The sequence below is a fragment of the Amyelois transitella genome, chromosome 10 (genome assembly GCF_032362555.1).
Source record: "Amyelois transitella isolate CPQ chromosome 10, ilAmyTran1.1, whole genome shotgun sequence".
Classification (NCBI taxonomy): domain Eukaryota; kingdom Metazoa; phylum Arthropoda; class Insecta; order Lepidoptera; family Pyralidae; genus Amyelois; species Amyelois transitella.
Window position 1 is genome coordinate 3,270,133 of NC_083513.1, and position 27,362 is coordinate 3,297,494.

The window sequence follows — 27,362 nt, forward strand, 5'->3', positions numbered from 1 at the left end:
AACATTCCCCTGCAAAGAAACCTTACCTAACTTACCTTTTTTATAATAGATTTGACGAATGCGCTTGACCTCAATCGGCCTGGTGGAAAGCAAGATGAGGCCTAGGGTGCCCCACCACACCCAAGCTTAAATAGTGCCTATTCACTCTTGCACTGAAAATCCCAAAGTTTTATTTATCGGAGAAGGGAGATGCAGCGAGGAAATTCCAAATTACATATAGGTTCTGTGCCCGCTGTAATACAAATACTACCAAAACAATATACTTACTTAGGTACTAAATTTTTGTATCAATTATTGATATGCCGTGTGGTCCCCGGCACCAGTACAAAAAAGAATAGGACCACTCCATCTCTTTCCCATGGATGTCGTAAAAGGTGACTAAGGGGTAGGCTTACAAACTTGGGATCCTTTTTAGGCGATGGGCTAAGCAACCTGTAACTATTTGAAACTCAATTCTATCATTAAGTCAAATAGCTGAACGTGGCCATTCAGTCTTTTCAAGACTGTTGGCTCTGTCTACCCCGCAAGGGATATAGACGTGACCATTTGTATGTATGTATGTATTGATAGATTGCACACAATAAACTTACTTTAAAGCGAGGCGCACGAGTAGGGTACCGCCTCCAAAAATTTATATATGTAAGTAGATTAGGCGCCAACCCATGTATCACCTAGTTAGATGTATAGTTGATTTAATTTTCAATCATTATTAACATTTTAGTGTTTTTTGAAGTCGGTTTATTGACTTAATGAAATTGAATACTCATAAAACCAACACAACAACATAAGTTAAATAAATAATTTTACAAACATTTTGCGTATGTTTTCATTAATATTTTTGCACAATCATCCACAAATTAATTTGGTGTAATATCATTAATTATAACAGCCTTCGTATGAGATAGCCAAATATAATTACCAATTACAATATTTTATTATTGACGTATTCTGTTTTATGGTATGAAAGTAAATTCGCATACTTATGCTTTTGTTTACTGATGTTGTCAACATTTTCATTATCAGTTTATGCTTTTAATGGAATTACGAAATCATATAGTTGAATCCAAATACCATTTCTTTATAAAACCTTTCTAACTTCGGTGTATATGATTACGTTAACTACGGTAGTTAGAGTTATCATCAAGAATGCACCTTATCAAATCAGTTATGTGCTTAGCAAGTAAAGAAAGTTGAACAAAAAAGGAAGAATTATTTAATATTGCTCTCTCTTATTTCTCTTGTAAAGACAATCAGCCGTTCTTTGTCAGAGCCTGTGATCAACTTCACATATTGTATTCACACAATATAAAGAAAGTGAATTTATCTTTCTGCCCTCGTAGTAGTTTCTGTCATGTCAATGGGAATGTACCTCAGTAGTTTTTTACGAAGTGCTTCGTCAAATCTTCGCTATATAGAAGGAGAAGCTAACTGCCATCCAGTTACCTGAATGTGCAGTTTTCCTCGCCATATTTTGCTTCACCGTAGAATAACATATCTCAACAACTAATTATAAAGTCACATGTAAGTGGTTGGTATCGCTCCTTTTCACTCTAGAACAGGGTACACCTTTTTGAGTTGGCAACCTTAACTTCAGCAACAATGCTCCTAATAATAAACTTCTATAAATGTGAGTTAAATAAAAAAAAAATGTATTTCTTTTTACTTAGTTTTATTGTGTGCACAATTAACAAGTAGCCCAGAATCATTATATTTTACAGCTTACAATAAGTACAATATATTTTACGGCGGTTATATTTCGGTTAAAACTAGTAAAAATGGTTGTTTTTTGATAAACAATATGACATCAAAGCTTTGTATTTTCTTAAAATAATTGCAAATAATTTAAATAATTGATTTAACTTTCTCGGGAAAATTAATTAGGTAGGTAAATTAGTTCAAGTTTTTCATTTTCTGAAATGGTAAAACAAAAAGCGCCCATTACGTCGTTTTTGTATTTATCTCTTAAAATTTTTAATGTATATTTAAACATAAACAATGAACATTTTGGACTAACTCAAATGTTAAGTAACATTCGAATAGTACTAAGTATTAAAGTTAAATAATACACCGCAGTAGACTTATATCTCTGAATACCTAGATTATTACTCCATTAAATCAAGTTTTACAACAGTTTACATCCATTCTAAAAATCTTGTAATAAGAGTAAGTACTCCTATTGACTATATACAATGATTTATATAAATAAATAGAAAATATGACAAAGGAAAGGAGTAAATATGGTTTTAAAACTGCTAGATGACAAGAAAATTAACCCGTGTGCACGAAATATTGTTTTTATCAATAATTATACATTAACATTTAATTTTACTACTTTATTTCAATACATACAAGATAAAAATGCTATTAAGATCATGTTATTTACACAACTATGAATAGTATAGCCATGTTTAAAAATACAACATTTTGACATGTTTTTAAGACAATCGCAGACTTTAACCGTTTACAAAATTACATATTTTTTTTTGTCCAAGTTATTTTCAATCTAATGAGATTGTCAATTGATTAAACATATTAAAATGGTGTTTTTCTAAAGCTTTCTTGTATAATAAATATTAACTACGTGTTACCTGGAAGCACACAGAAATAGATACATACATTTTTATTTTCATAATTTTATACATTTTTATTATAGATAATTTAAGGTAAAATTTATTGAAATAAAGAAAACTGCAGAGTTGGCATGGGGAAACATAATCCTTATTGAATACACAATACACATTGAGTTAACGGAAATTGTATGGGTAGAATAAAATTTAACACTAAGCATGCTTTTCATAAACTTTATCTCTTGCTCAAAATTAGAAAATTTACTTTAATGATTTAAAAATGAAAAACAATATTTCACTTGAATTAAAATCTGATGGGAACATTAACGGTTCCGAGTATTCGATAATTCGAAATCGAATTTAACAAAATGGTATGCTAAAAATGTGAAGATATTTTTTACGAAAATTCATTTCGCGAAATTGGTAATTTTTTCCCAATATTATGTAGATATTTACGCATGGTTAAGTATACATTTCATGTAATATTTTTGAAAATCTGCTTCATCATCGTCGTCAATCATATCTATATTTTTACATTTCTATATTTTAATATTCCGTTTTAAAAAGATTTCATTTATTTTTTTACGAGTAAACGGTACAATTGACCTTTTACGAAGTGAAAAGCTTCTGAAATGTACAATATGCTAAGCTGACCGGTATCAAAGCACAGATATACGCAATTTTGTATACGAGACGTATACCTTGACGGACCTTCATTTGATGTAAAAATTACTTCTTACTGTTTATAGTTACATTATTGTAAGACAAATATCCTTACTGAAAAACCCACAAGTTTTGCATACAATCAACTCATTCATATTTCAAACGTGCCGGCTTTATATAATTAACAATTCAAACAATGCAAATGAACCCAGAGATTGTAATCTCATAAATTCAAGTAATTCTGGCCGTAAATTAAACGTGCTGAAGTTTCTTGCCATTATTCCTCAAAGACTATGTCTGCAAACAAAATTTCACGAAAAACCTTTCATCATAGAGTTGAATGGCGATATAACGAGGGCACACAAAGCCGAAGATTTTATCGTGGCTCACTGCCGGAGTTGGGATATTAAAATGAAATTTGCGCTCGTTTGCGGAAGAAATAATCTTTACAACGTATCAACACACTACTGTTACTTTGTATAACACCGTTTGGAACGAGACACCTATCTATGATAACCAATGCCGTGGATTTTGTTTTTCGAATTGGTTCGCAGTAAATGATGTATCCATGCAGAATTCATAATATTGACCACAGTTATGAGCGGGATATGGATGATTTTACACGTGGTATAATCGATCTTCTATTTTTAAATGTTCACTTGGATATTGCATGTTTGCAAAGATAAGATGGTTTGAGAACGACTCGTAAATGACTATCACAATACGGTTAACGAATACTTCCTTTTATGTCGTTTACATATATAAGCCGGAATATAAACATAAAAAACACGGCATCGGTTATCAGGTAACATTAATTATCGGATAATTTACAATGAAAACGCCCCGCACATATTTTTTATTGTCACAGACATGTTCTGTCTCGTGAGGCATTCTACTGATGCTAACCTGGTCCTCTTGTTACTACGTCGGGGATATGTAGGGTCTATTCAACACTATACACATATATTACAAGTTTGTTTGCTCGTCCGTTCACGTTACCGGCGTACAGGAACCTTCGTAACACTTGAGGCCTGGTTCGCAGGTGCCTCTGAAACCACCACAGTCTTCGCCTTGTGTTCTTGCACATACTTTGCAGCATCTGAAACAAAAAATAATCACGTATTTAACTATTTTGTTTTTAAAGATTAAACCCTTAACTCTTAACCTAAGTCCTATAGACGCCACATTGGTAGTTAATATTATCTATCGAAATTATCAATAGGACCAATCCATCTTGTTTCCATGGATATCGTAAAAGGCGACTAAGGGATAGGCTTATAAACTTGGGATTCTTTTAGGCGATGGGCTAGCAACCTGTCACTATTTGAATCTCAATTCCATCATAAAGCCAAACAGCTGAACGTGGCCTATCAGTCTTTTCAAGACTGTTGGCTCTGTCTACCCCGCAAGGAATATAGACGTGATTATATGTATGTATGTATGTATGAAAATGTTTGCAATTCACAAAATAAACGTGGCTTAGCATAAAATTGCAACGTCAAAGAACTTTTATTAATACGAAAATTGTTATTTATATTCAAATTTTTATACAAACCCGGAAGCACATGCATTAAAGGGTTAAACTGACGAAAATTTGCGGCGTCAACTTTGCAGTTTAAAATTAATGTGGAACTGAAGCGGATATTAAAATTGTTTTAAACATGAAACTCTGGCTGATATTTATTTATGTTTCGAGACCTGGAGCAGTAAGTTTCTGGCTCAAGTTTCGTAATTGCATTAGTCGTAAGGCTTCCTCATTTTGAAGTTCACCAACTTACTTATACAAAGTGGATCAGTCCCTTTTGGGGCGCGATACTAATAAAGAAAAGTTTTTTGGTATGAAGCCATCGGTAATTACGTTCGTATAGTAGGATAATAGGTTTTGTGAAATCTGGTTCGGTCTTTCCTTAGAAATTTTGGAGGAAGTGGGTCGGGACTGTTTCCTATTAACGTGTCTTCATTATAGGGAAAGGGATCGGTTTTGTTGATTATCCCACAGTATCCTATTATGAACGATGTACAGGGGGCAACGAAAAGGATTTATCTATTGTATTTTAGAGGCCATTTTATTCATGAATAAAAACATGTTTTCTAGATAAAAATAATCATAAACACGTAAAGAAGGGATATAAGGATTAAAATTAATTATTTATTCTTTATGTGATCCTATAAAATTTTAATAATCAGAATATATGAAGGGATCAAAACAAAGAATCAAAAAGACGAGAATTTCATTCTTCATTTACATAAATTTGGCTTCTTCTTATAAACTAAAATAAAAGAGTGTTTTGTACGAAGAAAAATAAGGAACTCAAGGCCATTTTTGTTAAATAAACCTAGTCTGGTCGGTCGATACTGCTAGCAAAGCCAGATCAAAAACAAAGTAAGCCAACATTGATGTCCCAAATAAACGATTCGCTTTTGCCAGCGTACGAGCGTAGACTGAATAGGGTTAACACGCTAGACTTATTTGCGATGTATTTTTAATAATTACGTTAAAATGCTAAGTAATTTACGTTTTATTATTAATACTAGGATCTTACTGAGAAGTAACCTGTAATAGCTTGACGTGATCGGAGTCAAAAGTTCTCGATAACAATGTAGCAAAAAATAATGAGTAAATAAACTCGAGAAAATTAACTGAAAAGGTTGAATAAATAATATAAAAGGAATTGAATACAGTAGCCGTTCTAAATAGTATGTAATATTTCAAAAACTCAACGAAAAACCTCAAAAGGAATAATAATACCCTTCTAAATTCAAAGTCGAATAGTTTTGTGTTACGTAAAAGGCTAAAAATGCGATTGGCAAATGGATTTCAATTTCACCTTTTCAAGTCCAAGGTCAATAAGCTCTTCAGATGTGAAGGATTGATCCCGAAAAGATTTATGATCAAAATCACTAGAGATTTCAAGAAATCAGTCTTTAAGAATAAAGAGAATTTATTGTATTTATTCTAGTGTCACCACTTCAAGGCTCGGTTGCTAGGCCAAAATGTAATATAATTATTAGTTATTTAAAAGTCTTATCGGTGTTGAGTGTTGACTGTTTTAAATTTCATCAGAAAACACAAAAAGGCAACACAATCTTAGTCTATGAAGAATCGACATGACAAGGACATGATACAGATTATTAATAAGACCTTCAGAATTTACGTAGGCTTATACTTCTGGAACTCGACACAGGAGCGATGTCCCAAATATATGTACCACAAAACTATTTTTTAAAAGGGAATCCTCACTTTCAGGAAACCCGAACGACGATCCCCAACCCCGAACAACCACTGGGTTCCAACTTCTCGTACTTCCTCGGGTTGTTGGCACTGTCCCACCCCCGAACCGCCCCTTGAATGTATCTTTCATCACACACAAAATTGTGCAATTGGTGCACATTTGTGTGGTTTATTGAACAATTTTGATAGCACAGGGAATAGGTGTAAATAAGGAATAGTGAGGGTCATGGGGTAACATCGGATTTTGACTTCTTAAATTAGAGCAGATTGGAAAAGATTAAAAGAGACCTCCATCAAATTGGTCGAAGATGATAACATGATGGCACAGATATATAGGTAGTAGATATTAAAAAGTAATTGACTACATTTATTCCTGGTACTTTCTAATTAGTTATTTATGAAAAAAAAGACCCTTACCTGCAAGGGTCCCAGACGACGATCCCGAGTCCCGGACAGCCGCTGGGCTCCAACGCCTCGCACTCCCTCGGGTTGCAGACACAGTCCCATCCCCGCACCGCCCCGGCCACCACCATCACCACCGCCATGGCCAACCACCGGCTACTTGACATAATGTATCTCACATCACACACGAAACTCCACTGCGCAATGTTCGTGACACATTGCTGCACATTCGCGTTACGTCAACCGGTGGACGCTGATGCCATCCTGTAACAAGGAAATTATGGCTTTAAAAATTAATTTCATACAAACACAGTTACAGTTACTATAAATTTAGATTTTATAACTATAAAAATTGAGATGCATAAATTCAGCTGGTATATTTTTGTTTCTTCACCATCAGAGTAGCATGAGAGAATAAATTGATATAAATTTTTATATCCATTTATTATGTTCGGACATGCTTTCGGTGATTGGACCTTGAGTGCTGGGTAGATTTTCAAATGGTCTACACGAGCTGGTGCAACCGATTGCTCACCTACTTGGGTTACATATACAAATACAACTGGATATACAAATTAAGTGGAAAAAGTGGACTCAATCTGCGAAACAGTAGATTTTAATAATCTGTATCTAATAAAGTACCAACGAGAGCTCGACTAGTTCAAATTTGAAGTTCTGGTATTTACTTTAATCGATACTCCGCAAGTTTCTCTCCACAATTTCACTTTGATGCCGTTAAGTTTCTTGGATGTTAATTTGATATCTTAAGAAATTTCGCCAAACTCCATTAATTTCTAATACCTCACAATTAATTGTTTTAATATTTGCTACTAAGCCATGATAATCATACTGAATTTTTTTTTAATTACTTTCTGTTCCCCATTTTTTGCTGTACCTACTGGCCACATAATCTGGTTTAGGTATGTACAAAAATAATAACCGGACAAAATAATATGATGAACCTAGCCCCAAAGTAAGTTCGAGAATTGAATCATAGAATGCTAATACAACGATACTTTATTTTATAATTAATAGTACTTATCTGAACAAATATTCTCATAGTCAGCATTACATCATGACTTGACCAAAGATATAATTCAGTCAGTGCTAAAAGTATTTAACTAACAAACAAAAATACAACAGTAGACATAGATAAATGTGAAGGTCTATCTAAAGTCGACGTCAGTTCCATTGTGAATAAAAAACGCATATATATGTCCCACCGGGCACGGATTTCCCTTTCAAAATATGAAAAGGGTTGGCCTTACTTCATTGCGATGTTTTATTGCTTTCTGTGTCTATGTTATTTTATGGTAAAATTTTAAGCCTAACTTGACACTAGTGACGGGATGGAATGGAGGACAGCCAGCGGAATTGGAATTATATAAAGACGAAACTAAAACATTAAAAATCAACAAAGTTGGATAAGATGTAGCGAAACGGAAAATTTTACAGTAGGTTGTTTTTGTATGTGTACATACATACATATAGTGACGTCTATATCCCCCGCGAGGAAGACATAACCAACAGTGTTAAAAAGGCTGAAAGACCACGTTCAGCCGTTTGGCTTAGTGATGTGTAGATTATAATCCTCAGAAAAATATCTAGTGAACTGTTTTCTTAAAACTACTATTCAAAAATCACAGAGACTATAAAAATTACGCGACTGTTAAGACTGGACCGCAGTAGATAAATAAATGAAATAAATAAAAAGAAATGATGTAATACAAAAACAGAACAACTTCGATACTATAACATCAGGCTGCGTGACACATATTGTGTAATGAACCAACAATAACACCACAGGTTGACACAATTTCTTTTATTGAATTATCAGCATGAATACTTTCGTTTAATCATAAATAAACTATTTTTTTAATGGATAAATCATACTTATTGCTCATTTTCAAAATTATTTCCGTAAAGGTTAAATCATTGAAAGTCGATTAAGGGCAAGGCTTTGAGACATGGGATTCTTTCTTAGGCAATGGGCTACTTATCCGTGACTACTTGAATTTCAATGCTGTGCATTTCAGTCTTTTTGATACTGTTGACACCTTGTTGTAGGGGATGGAAAAAAGATAAGCCCCGCCAAAAGTTTTCTCTGATGTTACGTATGTAATATTAAAAACGTATATATATATTATATATATATATATTTTATTTCTGAAAGCTGGAATTTTTTCGCGGATGCAAGTTTTTACTCCACTAGCGTTCATTTCACAAAATCCAAGGCGGGAAAACAACATGGTTGCTTGCATGGATTTTCACATTTTAATAGTTTTAAACAAGTAAGCCTTAAATCTATCACTTCATGGTTAAACCTTTTTTTTTCTTTATTTCAACGAAGATATAATCGTGGCCCTTTTATCACAATTACCACAGCTCTGGAGACTGACATGATGGAAACATCTTATTTTAATGACGACTTATCCATTTAATCCTCGAAATCTTACGCAAAATGTCTTTAAACTCTTAATAGGTATTCCCTATTAATTATTTAAAGTCGGTAAAGTTGGTTCCTCGCGAAATATGTTTGAAATTAGTTAAATTGGGGCTCTTTGTCTGTCCATTAGAGGCGAATTTCGCCATTATGTAGTTGCTATCTATTCAGTCCTCGCTTCCACTGTTATTAGTATTGAAATGCAATTTACTTAACTGCTTCGTGTTCTATAAGCAATTGAAAACATAACATTTACAGTTTTGCCTGAGTTTCCTGTGTTAGCAATGATTTCTAAACTCATTTTCCTTACAGGCTTTCCACGTGGGGTCATCCTTCAAATAAATTTCAGCATAGCAACCTATCAAAATAGGAAATATGAACTCCTCTTGATACAAATGCCCGTAATCAGATCTCGACAAGATGATTGAGTGGCAATTTTTGTTAGAAATGAAACAAAAAAATTATATGCGGCCAAGTTGAGAACTCTCTGAAGTCAGTTGAAAATAGTATTATCTCTCTCCTAGTAAAAGTATGGACACATTACCACTTTATTTTTATTCATCATACGTTCTTTATCGCTGTATTTTCCGAGACCAACGGAATAATCTTCCGGGAATAGGGAACGAACGGGAAACAAGGCATAAATTGGAGAGCGGCCGGCCACCCGCAGATAAATGGCTCACTTCTGAAAAAAGTGCGGTTCGACCTTCAATAATGACCCTAAAAGATATCCAAAGAGGAACGGCGCCAATAAAAATCAAGATTTGATGAACGCTAGTGGAATGAAATGATGGCTTTTATACCAACGCTATGGCAAGAGAGTTGTTGAGTTTTTACGAATGTGTATACTAATGTAAATGTGTTGTATCCATACAAACATACAACATATATTCAGGTTTTTATCCCTTACGGGGTAGACAGATTCGACGGTCTTGAAATGATTGAAAAGCTACGTGGAAATGAAATTCAAATAATTTCATCGCCTAAAAAACTTTCACTTGATTGACTTTTGTAATAAGCACGGGAAGAGAAGGAGGCAAAAAAGCATAATACTACATTTTTCTTTGCTACCAGAACAACATGGAAGCTTATACCCTTAAACGGGGTTATGTGGGGTTAACTAAATAATTATAATATTATTTTTTTCTCTTGTGGTACATATTTTACTTGTTGAGGTATTCAATGTATATAGGTATCATACAAATAAGTTTAAATAGTGTTATGTCATTGGCTCTATATACTATATAATAAATTTGATCTGAACTGTCTTCATCTCACCAGAATGTACTATTTCCCACAGTGAGATACTTGCGTCAACCACAGTTCTGCGAAGTCTGTTAATGCAAACAAACGCAGCTGGGCAAATGCTCTAAATATATTTTATCCAAAAACCCCAAAAACAACAAGACTCTAGCAAAAATAATATACGATCTTTAAAACTTAAAACAAGAATGTATTTATTAGCAGACCTCCTGTCTAAGGAAAAATAAAATCATTATTCTCACTAAAATTACCCATCCTTATTCCAGACCACATCTTCAATAAAAATCCATTATATTGATAAGTTCTTTTTAAAACTTGAAAGCTGCAAAGAAAGCTCCTTTGTTTGAAATAACGAGCTACACGCGCGCAGTTTACACAAAAGCTGACATGCAAACAGGTATTTTCGATTTGGATCTAAATCGACTGCGGATTTGTGCACGGTCGGAGTCGATAGACTGAACATTTTATTAGACTTTAATTTGGAATTGGTGATTAAGTTTTTTTTAACTGTGTAATTAAATGTCAATTATTTTTTTTAAATTTTAAACAAACTACCCCGTACTTAGTCTCGTTATATTACAGTCTGGTTTCTTTTAAATTATTTCGGGTTATATCCTAACCTCTCTGAAGAAGAAGAGCCTTGGGTGCCACTTTTGTCTATATACTAATATGTTAAAATTAGCGACATTTATTCTACAGTTTCTGCAATGTGCTGCACTCTTCAGAAATAGCAGAAGGTCAAAAATATAGTCAAAATGTGGATAAGTAAGTCAATAAGCAGCTGATCCAACGAATGGAAACTAAGTAACTATTGTATCAATCTAACTTGAAAAAAAAACATAAATGAACCTTGCAAATAACATTTTGCGTTTCAAATATATAATCGAACACATCATATGGAATTCCTACTGACAACCGTGCAATAACTTTTGCACCCGTACATTATACAACTCATTTGCATACGTAATATCTTAGAAGCCAATTCTCATGATTTGCATTACTATGTATTTCTAAAAGCCAATCAGGTGCTGGCGGTTGCTTTATGAACTGCAATTTCAATCACTTAGAATACTCAAAAGGTTTCTGTTAGTCTTTAAAGACTCATAACTTACAGAATAGGAATGAATGAAATAGTGAACAAATAGATCGAAAAAAAAAATATTTTGTTTGAAAATGAACTAAAGAGAAAATATGACTTAAGTTTATAAATAAAGGATCACACATACAAAATCACGCCTTATTATCTCTTTGTAGGCTGCTCCTTCCTTCTAGATTTTTGTATATTACTTTAACATAAGTTTAGAATAAATTTATTGTTACAATTTTATGTGCAATAAATGGTGTTCTATCTAACTACTCTTCAATATCTTGTAAAATTATAAATAAACATAAACTGTGTGTAAAATCAATATTTAGTTTCGACAAGGGTGTAACTAGTAATCTGGACAAGCCTTCACGAGGCTTACCTAACACGGGCCGGGGATTTGTGTCTTATTATTTATTTATGGCCACTGAAAGGACTTAGCGGTTAAATTCGTATCGAAAACTGGTTATTTTTTGATATACACTTGTCACGTCTCGATCCTCTACACCCCGTAGGTAGAGACAAAACTCAAAGGCCACGTTCAGCAAAATGGAACAATGATATAATTGAATTATTCCCATTCACAAATTGCGCGAGAAGACAGGTTTTGAGATATAAGTTATATCTATACTAATACATAATAAATAAACCTAATCAGTTGCAGAAGCTTTCTTATAATAATGGATATATTAGAAAAAAAAGGCAATATATTTATTATCTTTTACCATTCCCCAGAGCTATCTCGGAAGAATATTTATTTAAGAACTCTTATATTTCTACGACCAAGTCAATATAATAACCCACAGAGACATGTTTGTTATGAATCCTATTTCCTTTCCATCTTATTAATATGCATTACGAAAATTCTTTTTTTTTTTTTGTTATCTTATAGTAAAAGACAGCACATCATCTAATTACTTAAATTATATAATAATAACATGAAGCGAATCTCGTCTGACTTCCGTAAACTTTGCACGGGAACCATTCTTAATGCCTACCCATCCTAAGATGAATGTGACTATTCCATTAGTCGCTTTTTACGAAGTTCTATTCTAAAGTGCTTGGAACCACCACGGCATTTTAGCATAGTGAGCAATAATATGACACAGTTTTTATGGACAGTTCCAAAAACTTTCTTGTCACGAGCCTTCTTCGCCATGATAGAATTGAATAATTAAAAATAACTTTATTTTGATACAAAATATTGACAGAATAAAAAAAAAACATCACATCAAAGACAAAATTAATTGAAAAGCGTTAAGTACCAATTACTACAGCGTGTATGTAATAAAAGTACAAGTGCCATGCGAATATTTTTGCTGACGGTAAAGTATTAAATAAATTGAAATAAAATGTTTCAGTAATTTTAATTAAATTTTATAAAGAACATTGACCTACGATTGAAATATAAATTAAGGAATGATATGGGATTCCATAATACAAGTGATACAAGCCGGATTATGGGAAGAGTGCGCATCTCTTGCTTTTTGACCTCCAACGAAATCTTTTCAGAGTCCCTTTAGTACTTTACTCACACCGTATATTAAGGGTGGCTAATGATGCGGAAAACAAGAGATTATATAGATTAATGAGTGAGAATAGGCGAAGATGAGATACTAACGATTACTATAATAATCAAATCATAATAAACCGACAGATTTCCGGCTAAGAATGGTTGATATATAATTAATGTCAAATTGACGTACATACATATGATCACTTCTATAGCTCTTGCGGGGTAGTCAGAGCCAACAGTCTTCAAAATAGTGATGGACCACGATTAGCTGTTTGACTTAATGATAGAATTGAGATTCGTATAGTGATAGGTTGCTAGCCCGTCGCTTAAAAGAAGAATGCTAAAGACGTACACTAAGGTAATGGTAAAATTCTTAGAGTATCGCCTGAAATAAGTAAAATTACATAGATGATATATAATTGAAAAGAATATCCACCTAAAGCGAAACAGAGTAATGAACTTGCTTGATAGGCAATGACCCCACCAAGGTCTTATCCCTAAATCCTTCTTCGGACTAAATACAACCCTTTCTCTAAATAGCGACACAGAATTGTCATTTGAACGTCTCAACTATGACTGGAACTCAAGTAATTTTGACTTAATTTATGTTAAAGCTGGGTTCATATCTAAACACATATTTGAACAAAGAGACATCAAAGTTTAAATCAGAGCGGAAAACTACTACAGCATCAATTTAAATTAAGGAACCAGTCCATTATAACCTAAGCTATGAATAACTATTGAAAGTTTTATCGAAACGTGGTCAACTTTTTAAAGGCAAGGTCAATAGTGCTTGTGATTCGCTTTAAGCCTTTTTTTCAATTATGTCATAAACATAATTTAAAAAACCAAGTCCACAAAATATTTTTGAATTTAAACCCGATAGTAAAATTTCTTTATTAATCTGTGACATGAGAATTTCTCGAGTGTTGTCTAGCAGTTTTCCAGAGCTTAACTTTAAATGAAATTAAAACTGTAACCTATTTCACAAATACAAACCAAAATATTGTGATAGATTTTGAAGTTAAAAATAAAAGATAAATTTAATTCATTCAGGAGTTTAATGTCACAACATATATCAGCTTAAAATTATCTCATACCTGTGCGATGGCAAATGTGTTAAATTACTTGAGAGCAAACCAGCTAACCACTTCGGCGGTAGCTTGAGTTTTGGTAACATACTAAATTAGCTTGAACGCAGGCGTCAGGCTGGGGGGAATCTAAGATGCATGGCTTATTGCATATGCATGCCGTAAAGTGTGGTATACACATCTGCTTAATGTTTTGAGATAACATTTAGATTATAAGCAATAATATAGGATGATATGTTTAATGTTGATAATATAAGACTGTTGGCTCTGTCTACCACACTAAAGATATAGACATCATTAATATGTATGTATGTCTAATGGATTTTCCAATATTTTTCTGATTGAAATAAGTGGTTTAAAAGAAAAGGGTGACAAAATCTAATTACAAGGAATATTTTTATTTTATGTATATAATAAAAAAATAAAAAACATACATAGGAATGATCGATCACACTAGATTTTGGATTCAACTAATTTGCCTCGTGCCTAAGCCATTAAACACAAACTCTTTAATAAAGAACTAGATAAAAGTAAAACAAGAACAGTCAAACAGCTGAACGGCTGCCTTCAGTCTTATCAAGACTGTTGGATCTGCCTACCCCGCAAGGGATATAAATGTGATTCTATGTATGTATGTAAGAACTAGATAAAAAATTAACCTTATACATCAGATCCTAAATTAACCTTATCTATACATAGAAATCAGACATAGGGTAAATGCGTTATGCCTTACAGTTGAAATGATAAGAGCATTGTGTCTTCCTGCAATGGGAAAATGATTTTGGGTGAAAATATAGAAAAACGTTTTCTAGAAGTGGGACGCGACGAAATTGTTTAAGCAATTTTTGATAATGCGCGGACAAATTTATAAATACATGTTATATAATTTATTAGTAAAGTATAGTATTCTATGCGTACACTTAAAGCTGTGGGGATACGCACACATTTGTTTACATAAGCGTTGTCACGCACCACCGTTTACGCACGACTATACGTTAGCGTCTTGCCTTCTGATTTCTGCCGCCGAATGTGCAAATGTGTGATTGGAATCAGTTTATGTTCTAGTAGTTATCTACAACTGTTGTAAACTGATGTTTATTGCTTATTAAGAATGCTGTACAGTATCTACCGTAAGGGATAAAATATTTGCGCGTTTATATGTTTGTCAATAATTTTATATTAAAAGTGATGCAAATGTAGAAATGGAATGCAATCAATTTTGTTAATTAAAACTTTGCACGCGAATACACACGTTAACATCTTGCCTTTTGATTTTTAGGTCTGATACTCATCGCTCCAATCATGCTTGCATATTCAAGCGTTATTAGAATAAAATTATTCAATTTATAATTGTTCACTATTTATGGATTAATATTAATTGCATTAAAGTAAGCCTTGATAAAAAAAAAATCAGAACAATTTACGTTGTTGAAAAAACTATGGTCAGCGGACGGGTACCTCACTCATATCGGACCTCATTTGATTCAGTTGCCTGAATGTGCAAGGCTTTATATTTCTCCTTGCCGTAAGCGCATCGGCTGGCAATCAAACTAAATTCAGAATAAAATCATTGATACACACGGCTCAAGAGATACATAAGACACCTCCCATACACAAATCAATCAAAGCAAGATGGTACAGCTTTCTCCTGACCCCACCGTACAAGTACGGAGCGGCAGGATAAAACCTGTTCTATCCGGCGCGTCACACTTTTTATTCGACCATTGACATTATAGTTAAAACTTCCACCATTTGTCAATATCTCCTCTCAAAAAGACAAAACCAGGCTAATTACGTATTCGTTTTCTGATAAAAGCTAACGAAGGCTTGATCAGAGCTCCAATCTGGATTCCCGGGCGACGAACTTGATTGTGAGCAATCAGGGCGTTACGGTTGCAAATATGGGGAATTGTCGCAGCGATTCTAGTCTAGAATAACGCCGTCCGATGCTGGTGGTCTGAAGTTACTGACTGTATTCTGATGTTTGTATAATACAAGAACATTCCGCCAGATCATAAAGAAAACGTGGAAATTAAAAAAATTCTTTTTTTTGCCCCTCATAAGTTATTCGATGAATTTAAGTTTTATTGAAATTTATTGAATATGAATAATAACCATTATGGAAGTCACCAGCTATTGGTAGTTTAGAAGTTAGATCTTAAGTTTGTGTTGTTGTAATATCTTTTTTGCGTAGAATTTTACACAGTAACAAGAAAATAGTACCTAGTTATAAAAGAAACAAATCACTTGTAATGGCGGTTGTAGTTATAATTAGATTTAAGTGATGTGACGTCAATAAGTGATACCTTGTATCCAATTTTGAAAATAAATCTATTCTATTCTATAAGCCTTTCCCTTAGTCGCCTTTTACGACATACATGGGAAAGAGATAGGGTTGGTCCTATAATTATTTTTCTATAGGTGCCGGGAGCCACACGGAATCGTTCCAATGATCAATTCAAAACCGACTCATCTAACTCTTTATGAATATCAAAAATATATCAATGGATCGATACGCTAAGACCGCATTCGATTGTCGAAAATAGAACTCGGTCACTCTAAATGGGCCGCAGTTAATGTTAAGTGTATTGTGGTTATAGTGTTTGGCTTGTTAATTTGATTGTGGCATGTCGGCTTCTATCACGGAATATGCACATTATGATGGAAGCTTTCGTATATCAGTGTTTTTTTTAGCAAAAATGATTGTGTTGCTAAGGGGTACTTTATAAATAATCTTCAATCAATGATAAAAAAAACATCTTTTATATATAATTAAGTAAATGATTGGCAGAAATTGCACAACTGAAACTGATAAAGGGATTTTTTCCCGAAAATTTTCTCTTGCCAGGTATATCTCATACTTTTTTTTTTAAACTGATCAAGAAAAGTGACCTAATTATTGAAACTTTAGTCAATAAATAGTTTAATTCTTCATTCATTATGTAACAGATTATGAGTGACAAGCTAAAAAGAAAAGACCTTGTTTTGTCAACAATAAAATATTAAAAAAAAACCTTTCTCTACGGAGATGTAGAAGTAGTTAAAAATCTTCATAAAATACCACCGTAAAATTTTACAGGCGACCAGATCGAAGTGTTCAAATCTCTACGAACGATCTTATTCGTGGATATAACAACGATGATACCTCCAATATCATTAAATACAATGACGGTCGGCTCTGTAAACAAACAGTCCCCATAACACTGTTATGGCCAGAAAGGTGCCTTCGTAACTAGTGTACTAAACTAAAATGTGGGGTTACCAAAAACAGTTCACGTTACTAATTTCCATAAGGTTTATAAGAGACAATTTTAAATAATTTGAATTTTTTAAACAAAAAGGTGACGTATCCAAAATGGCAACTAAAAGTTGTATGACTTTGTTCTCTCTGAAAATAGATCCTGAGACTGACGAAGTAGGCTATCGTAATTGGTAATATCCGACGTGTCACTATGTAAAATATGAAACAAATAATAGCCTGACTAGAATATAGCAGACCCGTTTACGAGATCGCTAGTTCTGCATTACATTCTTACAGTATATAAATTATACTCTATTGTAGCAACATCAAATAGTTAAGTCGTATGTGAATCGACATGTTTAGGAAGATAGTAAAAGAGCCATAAAATGACCGATTGTACAATGAGTTTAGGTAATTATTTTGAGTAATATTGCCAGCTCCAATATGTTAATTCACTTTTTTCAATTTAAATAAGTTATACGTTCGCGTATATCACCATCTCTACATTTGGTGCTGTTATGTATGTTTTACTCGAATGGTACAATAAAAAGTTTTATCTATCTTGCTGCGTAGTTAAAATAGAGCAACGCAAAAAGGAAGTTTTAAACGAAACTGAAAATACTAAAGATAAAACATTTAATAGCACAAAAACAGGAAGATACCCGAGCCAAATTAACGTCCGGGCTAAATGTTAGTAACGCGAGCACTGCCCGATGGCAGCCGCAAATGGTTCTTAATTAGCTGCTTCAGTGATTCTGAACGTATGCTATGCTATTTTGCACAAAGGAAATAAAGAAAATAATATAATATTTTTGAAAGAAGTATGTTTTCTCACTATTAACTTCATCGACAAGAGTTAGCTCTTAAATTAAAGAAGAAGAAGAATAAAAAATATGCAGGGATCGTGGCAATAAAAAGTTGTTGTTTTTGACTACCTCTCTGGGAATTAGAAATGATTTTATGTACGTATATATAAATAATAGGTACTAAGTACCGAGAGCACGTAAGAACGATTAATTGCTAAGCCATACTCTTGCGGTAAAGGAAACATCATGAGAAAACTTGCACACTTGTACTACAAGCGAAGAGAAATATGTATATGCCGTATTACAAGAAATTAATTAAAGATTGAATGTCAAACTTTATCTGGTTAAAGAAATGGTCACACCAAATATCTAATGCTAATATTGTCTTTTCGCAAATCCCACGGGAACTATAGTTTTTACGGAGATAAAAAATGACCTTTGACCTTCTTCAAACTCTTATTTATATATATGCAAAATTTCTAGAGGATAAATTTAGGAAATTATACATAAACAAGGAACAAACAAACTTACTTTTGCATGTATAATTATAGTTGTGATGGGATTCCTGCAAAAATAAAGGAAACTTTTGTAAAACAGATTTAAATTTTCTTTTGCAGTCAGTAGATATGTCTTAACCTGTCTGACATTTCTATTTCCAGTTAGGATTTTCAGACTATTTGTTTCTTTGGAATTATGTTGAAAAGGTCTAAATATATAATTCTTTAGTGCTCTCGTGTTAAATTCTTTGAAGCGCTTGAATGCTGTAGTATTAGGAAATGTTTCTGAATAAAGGTCAGTGACTTCATTTTATCCTGATATGACTTGATCCACTTATTGAACTCCTTTCAATCAAAGATAAAAAATTAAAAGATGAATGACTTTAAATTCAATATCATCCTTTTAATTAAGTTATTTAAGCCATCCTGCAGGTGAATAAAACATCGTAAAATCATATTTTGGAAAAAGATCAAACAATACTTTACATACTTTGGCAAAATCACTCTTAATGTTAAAAACATGATATGTGTCTGTAAATAATTGACAAGAATGAGAACCCATGATTGTATTAATTATATTCAGTCATAAAACGTCTGTAAATGGCTTTGAATTAATTACAAGATAAGACAGCAGTTAGTGGTAACAGCCTTTTGCTGTCCGCTAATGGAGAAGACAGGGCCTGATACTATCTCGGAGTGGCATTTAGCATAATGGCCATAGCATTTAGTCTACTATTGTGTCTTCAGTCGACAAATGAGATATGCAATCAGCTGTGGTAATCAGTGAAAGTTGACCTTAATAGTTTATAGGACTACATTTCACATGTTTTTTTACTTTATAGAATGTGGATGAAGCAAAGGAAGTATGCAGGGATCGTGGCAAATGGAAAGAGGTAGTCTCTGCCTACCCCTCCAGGAAAGAGGCGTGATTTTATGTATGTATGTATGTTTTTACTTTACGGATTAGACGAAGCCTATAGAAAAAGGGTAACGCTACATTTAGCTATTGAGTTTGTAGGACTTGGTGCTTCCAAACGTTTATTTAGCTTGCGTATATTGTATTTCATTAAAAATTCAACGGAAATAGTACCATTGTATTGTTGTAAGGTCCTTCTTTGAAATGTGTGTTTTGTAATGTTGTCGAAATTACGAAAATTATTTTAATTTAATTAAGTAGATGCCTATATCATGAAAAAGTAAATTCCATCAAAACAGTAATATAAAAAAAAGACATTGGGATGTTATCGAAATAGTTTTCCTTAATCTAAGCCTATTTATAGATCTTTTCATTCCAAATGAAGTATTATTTACAATCTGGTTACAGAGTGCTATGACGTGCCAACATTTGAAAATAATCAAAAAGTTGTAAGGAAAATACAATCTCGCAAAAGATAACTCAAACTATAATCGAATCAAATTACACGTAACTAAATAGTCGAAAACAGATACTATAGTCAAGTCAAACAGAAAGTTCCTAGCGCAACTACCCTCAGCAAAATTGTAGTTAAGTTCAGGTGATCGCTTTAAGTACACTAAGGTTTAATTTAACTTGTGAGTTCATAGAGCTCGAAATATTTGTTTGAGTTCAAACCTCGTTTGAAGACAAATTACTCGCGCACCAACTTCGCTGCTAATATTTATATTGAAAATGTTAGTTCTAGCAATAATTAAAACGCTGTTACCGCGGAAGATTAAAGCAAAACTTGCAACTTAATCTAAATGTGGTGGTATGCGCGACGCAATTATTATCGCGTGAAAGTACTTTTTTACGTCATATTAAAAAGCGAAACAGTGATAGTTTTTTGCGCGATAAAAATGGCTTCGCGCGTGCCATTCTACGAGGGCTAAATATTATTTTATCACATTTAGAATAATTTGGTCGCTCATAATTTCTCTGCAATTAAAACAAGTGTCAAGAATGTCCATGGTTAAAATTTTAGATATAACTTAATTGATATAAATTGATACCGATAAATAAAATATGGTGTGTAGTTATTTCTTTGGCTCTTTTACACTGCACCTTGAAATCTAATTGTATTATTACTTCATTATAAAACTTAAGGAGACATTTTAGAAATAATTTAATGTTTTTGAACGAGTTAATATTTTTTTAAGCAAGCCCGATTGCTATTCGTTTCTGGTTAAATATTTTTGTCCCAAAAAGTTAAAAAAAAAATGGAAATAAAACCAGATACCATATTAGAGTACAACCAAATCGCATCGTGTTAATAATTCTATAACACAATTTCAAGTAAACGTTTTCTATTAGGCATAAGGCTCTGCTCACATTCTACATTGACTAGAAATGACCGATGAAAATAAAACCAACATGGGGATTGTGTTTTTCTGCAGGCAACTACAAGCTGAAGATTGACTTCTGGACCTACTAGCTATAATTTTTGGGTCAAGGACATAGTTTGTCCCTTTATGAAGTAATTCTGTTGCTCAAATTTTTTTTTTTACCAAAAACAGAAAATAGCTACCAACAAACATTTTCTAAAAATAAAAGAAACGACTATTGACGGCAAGTGAGTACGTGTGTAATAATTGATAGGTAACATTTCAGTGTGAATACAGCTTTATGTTTGACTCAATATTCGCTACCTTCTTAATTGCATCATTTCTCTGCCTGTAAAAGCAATTATATTAAAGGCCTCAATAACATTGGAAAGATGAATTGGAAATAGAATTCTATTTCGAATAAATGATATCATCAATTTGCAAAATCGTTTCAATGTAGGAGCATTGAGAGCTATTAGCAACTTATAAATAGCCTTGTTTGTGCCTATAGCTATAGACAAAGAACTACGGATATAAAAATAAAAGAACATATACAAATATAACGAATGCATATAGAAGCCGTAGAAGCCTCTAACCGTATAATTTTAGCTTAGCGCCACTAATTTCCATAGGCTTGAAAAAATTGTATTGGTATAATAAAAAAATAGAAGAAAAGAGAAATAATAAAAGAAACCATTAATAATAATATCATACATCCAATAATAGAATAATCCAATAAGAATCCAAGTAATATTCACAGATAAGTATCCCATTTACAAAGAAACATTATATTGAAAGAGATTCTATATGAATATGAAGTGACTTTTATTAACGGCTGGCCTATCATCAGCATCATCTTTTTTTGCTAAAACACAATAGAATAAACGCAAAATTGGTATTCGTGAAACGCGTAAGTGTGGAGTCTGCGTTCTGAATGCCAAAACGTGTTCGCCAACATCGCGCTGGAAGCCTGGAGTTGTTCCTGTAGTCCTGGAGCTAGGTTAGGGTTAAAGAGATACAACTTTTAGTCGATCCCTACTAGAACAATACATTCATACAAACCATCCTGCTTGTCGTCGTTGGGGTAGGCAAAGACTATGGATTTCCACGTGCTACGATCCTTACAGAGCCTTAGAACAATATAAGAGTTACTACTATTTGTCAAAATCTCCTTAACCTGAAGAAGATTTACTACAACAAAAGACAAAATAAAGCAAAAAAAAATGAGCGTGAGCTCCTTCCCTGAAATAGAATCCTGAATAATTTATGATTCCGATTCAAAATCAAGTCTAAGACACCTAAAATAAATCAGACGCGCAAACCAAATTTGCAACAACATTTTGCTAATAAGTAATAAAAAGTAAAAAAAATCCTAATCACACCTTGGTACAATTTCCATTTGCCGCTTGTACATACTTTTTCTTGGTGAAAAAGAAAAAAAAATATCAAAATCAATTGTTTAAAGAATACTCTGAAAAAATGTATCTCACCACAAGACTACATAAGGCCGTGCGCGTACATTTTTCATTTCTTTGTGAATTTCCTCTGTTATTCCTGCTTTCGCATATCATGTTAAAAGAATTCGATTTGCCTTCGCTGTCAGGCGTGCACATGAGCTCTTTGAATACTTTATGTGTTACGTTCTTAACGCCTGCGCCTTTCTGCGACCCAATGAGTTAAAACAATCAGTTTCAAAATAGGCTGTTTTTACGTTAGATATTCTTTTTTCGAAAAGTTCCTCGTTTAAAAAAGTTTTATTGATTCAGATTGAACTTGATCATTTTTATTAACTACGATGATTTGCAAGGTATCTAAAATGTAATATGTTTTTTTAAACTTCCTTAAGAATAATGTCGCAATTTATTATTAACATTCTTACAGGTTACTTAAATATGATTCGAATAAATGAAACATTTATATCGATAAGTATATAAATTGGTAAACTCAGAAGACCTTATTTCTATAGAACGTCATAATCATCAAAATAATTTATTACCCAAAAACAACATTAATCATTTATTTTCTTTGTGCAGCATAAGAATACCATTTTCCATAATTAATATCCATTAATTGTCTTTAAGCCCATTCGACCGGTTCTTTGGCACCATTACAATACGCTGACCATTCAACTTGCATTGTAATTGACGTTGACAAATTAATGCCTTTATCTTGTTATATTTATTGTACTCATATACATATATATATCTGCGAGCATCTGATCCACAAAAAAGCATACTCATACGAGACAAGTTTTAATTCCATTGCGTGTGTTATGTAATTTGATTAACCGATACTTTTACGGTAAAGGAAAACGTGTGAATACCGGCAGACCCAGACAACTGGATTTGTAATCATATGATCCACTCAGGACCCCTGAAAATACTGCAAAGATCAAACGAGGGTGAAGCTTGATAAAAAAAAACCTGACTTACCCAACCTCTAGAGCGTGATCCCAGACTAACCCTGGGGTTCTATGTAGAGGTTACGCAGCCAGAACTAACCACAGGAGAATGGTGATAATCTGTTGTACACATTATATCTAAAATTGGGTATTTTCTTTTATTCTTTTTTTATATTAAAATCCGTTATTCGAAGTAGCATAATCGATAACATCTTCCGTGGAGAGGAATCTGTGGAAGTTTTTGTCTACAAATCAAGAGCTTTCATCTGATCTCTATGAGTCTATGATAAAACAGTACTCTTTGTTTATTTACAAAGAGTACTGTTTTATCACAGACTCATAGAGTATATACTATTTCGATTCTTATAAGAGATATAAATATTGTCGAATTCTTTTTTCGGAACAATACATATTCTTGCTACTCACATGATTGACATGAATCTAATGAAGGTACAATTTTCACGAAAAGATTAGGCGTTAAATAGAGTCAACATAACACTTTAATATTTAAATATATAGGTATATTATCTCTATCTACATAGGTACATTATTCATAAGAGCAGTATTAAGGTACTAAAGACACGCGGGAAACGTCACACGAAATAGCAAATAATACAGTTTCCTGATACAATCTATTTATATACTAAAATCTATAACCCCAGAAAGATTCAGTAATTTCAGTGATTGCTTACTGTACGTACCGTAATATTCCGATTCCCTTGCGAATAACATTAATTAATAATATGAAATATCGAGATAAGAGCGCCGTGCCAGTTTTTAATGAAATGAAGTCATCCAATAACAAATTATAAATAACTAGTCCGTGTCCCCATTTTGGGCGATTAATTTTATGTACATTTTTTTTCTATACAAAAATGCAGATTACAAAATAACTATTTAATTTAATTAATTGAACCTTTATCTATGACCTACAACGGCAAGGCTATGATAGGTAAGCTACTTCTGTGCGCCGTTCACTAAGTCGTTAAGTCGGAAGGTGGACCCCGGGTTTCGAAACACTGCTGTGGAGGGTGCATCTTATTCTAAGTTTTAAGTTCAAGCCCTAAGAATTAACGCAAACCGCTGATAGTTAAATTTGTATTTCGATATGTACATATACGACTCCCATCCCAACTAAAAGTGTGTTTGTCACATTTTCACAGCTATGCTATCTCTTGACATTTTGCATACATATAGTATGGAGTAAGGAAAAGGACATAATGTACTTTTCAACTAGGTGGACTCGCAGGCGAAAGCTAGTATTGTTCTAATCTTCTTGAGAATTAACCAAGAAAGCTGTTCTCTCCACTGTCGTATGCGAAGGGCGAGTTAAAAGCGCCACCTTAAATAATTGGTGCGTTAAGCACATAAAGGTCAGTATAAAGGGTCGTTTAATAATAAATCAGCCGGGTTAATCGTAGGGACCAAGGAAATAGGAACACAGGATATGGCAGGGATTGTTAGCGTCTCATTATACTACAGTAGTGGAACAAGTCCTGATTGTGGCCGTTCTACGTGACCCACTTTAAAAGATTTTGTAGGTAAATTAAACTATGGATTCTTCTTTAAGACGAGGATATTATGAGTTCATATAATGAGTTACTAGCCCACTAACTCATATGAAACTCAATTCCATGACTAAGGCATACAGATGAACGTTTTCTTCGAAACTGTCACTGTCTTCAAAGCGTTGAAAAATTTTACATTTTATTGTAGTTGCTGTCAGCCATGGCTTTACAGCCACAGAGCACATTGTTTTTTAAAGAAAAAAAATATGCCTATTGAAGTCCTTGTTCCAAAAATTACGGTTTCTCTCTTTTAATCTATATTCTTTGTATACCACACGTGGACAAAGGTACATATAACGTAGTACGCTACAAACGTCTTAAATCACAGCGATTTTTGACCATAAACATAGAATGTTCTCCTTTGTTCTACGTAATAAATGAACTCGTAACCTTTGCCCTTTAATTTTCTATTTTTGTCGTGTTTACGTGTGAGTAAACACTCGAATGTAGGGTCAGCTTATTTGCAACTTCAATTCCAGCTCAACTGTTTCGATGAGATCGCTGATTTATATTAGTTTCTCTTTCAGCGTGTTTTAAACGGAATTCTGATATAGTTGGTGACCCTATTATGAACATTAAGCGAAAACAAATGAATCTTTCAGTCATCATTATTCAGAGTAATATTTTGCAATGCAGATCTTATAGTTTATAAAGTTTATTTTCACGGCGTTTAATAATTTTTATTATTATACGATACGATACGTTACGAAATATAGACTTAAAATATCTTAGTTAATTATCTTAGGCATGTGGAGATAGGGTATGTAAAGAATAGTCAAGCTAGACTTACGGTATATACAGATTATAAAGAGTTCGAAGTTGCCTTCACGTCGTGAGGTCTAATTTTTCTTACAGTGAAGTAAAATTTCACATAAAACTCTTAGCCTACCTTGTCGTGGTAACAGAATAAAACATCGCATTAATTATAACATAATGTTAAACATTTTTTATTTTGTGTCTGATGAAATCTTTATAGACACACAATGCCTGTCGATTCGCTGCACAAAGGAGTGATATTATTACGGGAAAAAATCTCGAAAGGGTAGATAAAAGCTAGGTATACTATAATAAATTTATCTCGAATAGTTCGTGATTCATTTATAAAAAAATATTCGTCAACATTCTGTAAAAATAAAAATATTTCTAAAATAATAATTGTAAGAAAATACGATATCGATCACGTTTACTACATTTTCTGTAGGAAATTCTTTGTCTCTATGAAAAAGACCTTAAATTTGTAGCAAAACTTAACTTTCTCAAGGTCCAAAACAAAAGCAATTATAAAAATTGGGTTTTCCAACTCAAAATTAGAATAATTTATCAGAGTAACCGTCATTTTAATTCCATTAAAATGTTGTACAGTACGATGAGGGAAAATATCGTTAGGAAACCTACATATTTAGGCAACGTGATGTGTAACCATAATCCAAAATGGGTTAGGTTATGCTTCAAAGATAACTTTGTATAAAAATCGATGCTTCGTGTAAAAATCTGAGCCACACAATTCAGGGTCAGGGTCAAAAAGCGCGCCCAGTCTCCTCTTCCACAGAGGTGAGGGTGTAAAGCCAGGAACAAGAAGAAAACATACAGCATTATTATCGCGCAAGTTTGACTTACGCATAACACGCTTTGCTCTTAGCTTGCCTCATGATATCAACTGTAATGAATATATGATCTTTGCCTAGTAACAAATAATTAATCAGCACACCTTGAGCGCTCGACAAAGGTCGTGGCATTCAGGCATATTATATGAGCGAGGTTATTGCCCTTCTATGTTGTTTTTGATTCGGCCTACTGGTGTTTAATAAAAGTGTCTATAAATGAGATTATATTCTCATTTCTTTTAACTTTCATCGGGCGCCGAGTGCCGGATTGAAACTCTTTCAATGGCTGATGCATATTTATAACTAGTATAAAGAAAAATCTACCATACTGTTGTAGAAATTGCCGTGGTGATAATTTTGGTTGCGTCTGTTGTTACCATAATTCTTAACTCACTTGATTCGACAGGGAATGGTGGAGTATTTCCTAATTGATGAAAACTCTACGCCTTGGTACAGTGTGGTTCGTAGCACAAATAGAAAAAAGAATAGGACTACTCCACATCTTTTCCATGGATGTCGTAAAAGGCGATTAAGGGATTGGCTTATAAGCTTGGGATTCTTCTTTTAGGCGATGGGCTAGCAACCTGTCACTATTTGAATCTCAATTCTATCATTAAGCTGAACAGCTGAACGTGGCCTTTCAGTCTTTTCATGACAGTTGGCTCTGCCTATCCCACAAAAGATATAGACGGGATGATATGTAT

General features: G+C 33.3%; 1 protein-coding gene across 3 annotated transcripts in view; it reads right to left on the reverse strand.

Annotated features, from left to right (window-relative positions):
- Positions 1-1,673: 1,673 nt before the first annotated feature.
- Positions 1,674-27,362, reverse strand: part of LOC106137677 (insulin-like growth factor-binding protein 7) — a 28,168-nt gene continuing 2,479 nt past the window's right edge. Inside the window, exons 2-4 of one of the 3 annotated variants that reach the window (XM_060946306.1) lie at positions 18,840-18,873; positions 6,880-7,128; positions 1,674-4,329 (exon numbers count right to left, since the gene is read on the reverse strand). In XM_060946306.1, the coding sequence (XP_060802289.1) occupies positions 4,221-4,329; positions 6,880-7,031 (261 nt within the window). In that variant the 5' untranslated portion in view covers positions 7,032-7,128; positions 18,840-18,873 and the 3' untranslated portion in view covers positions 1,674-4,220. Of the gene's footprint in view, positions 4,330-6,879; positions 7,129-14,270; positions 14,337-18,839; positions 18,874-27,362 lie in introns of those variants that run through there. The other 2 variants (XM_013338551.2, XM_013338550.2) reach the window with 2 other exon arrangements.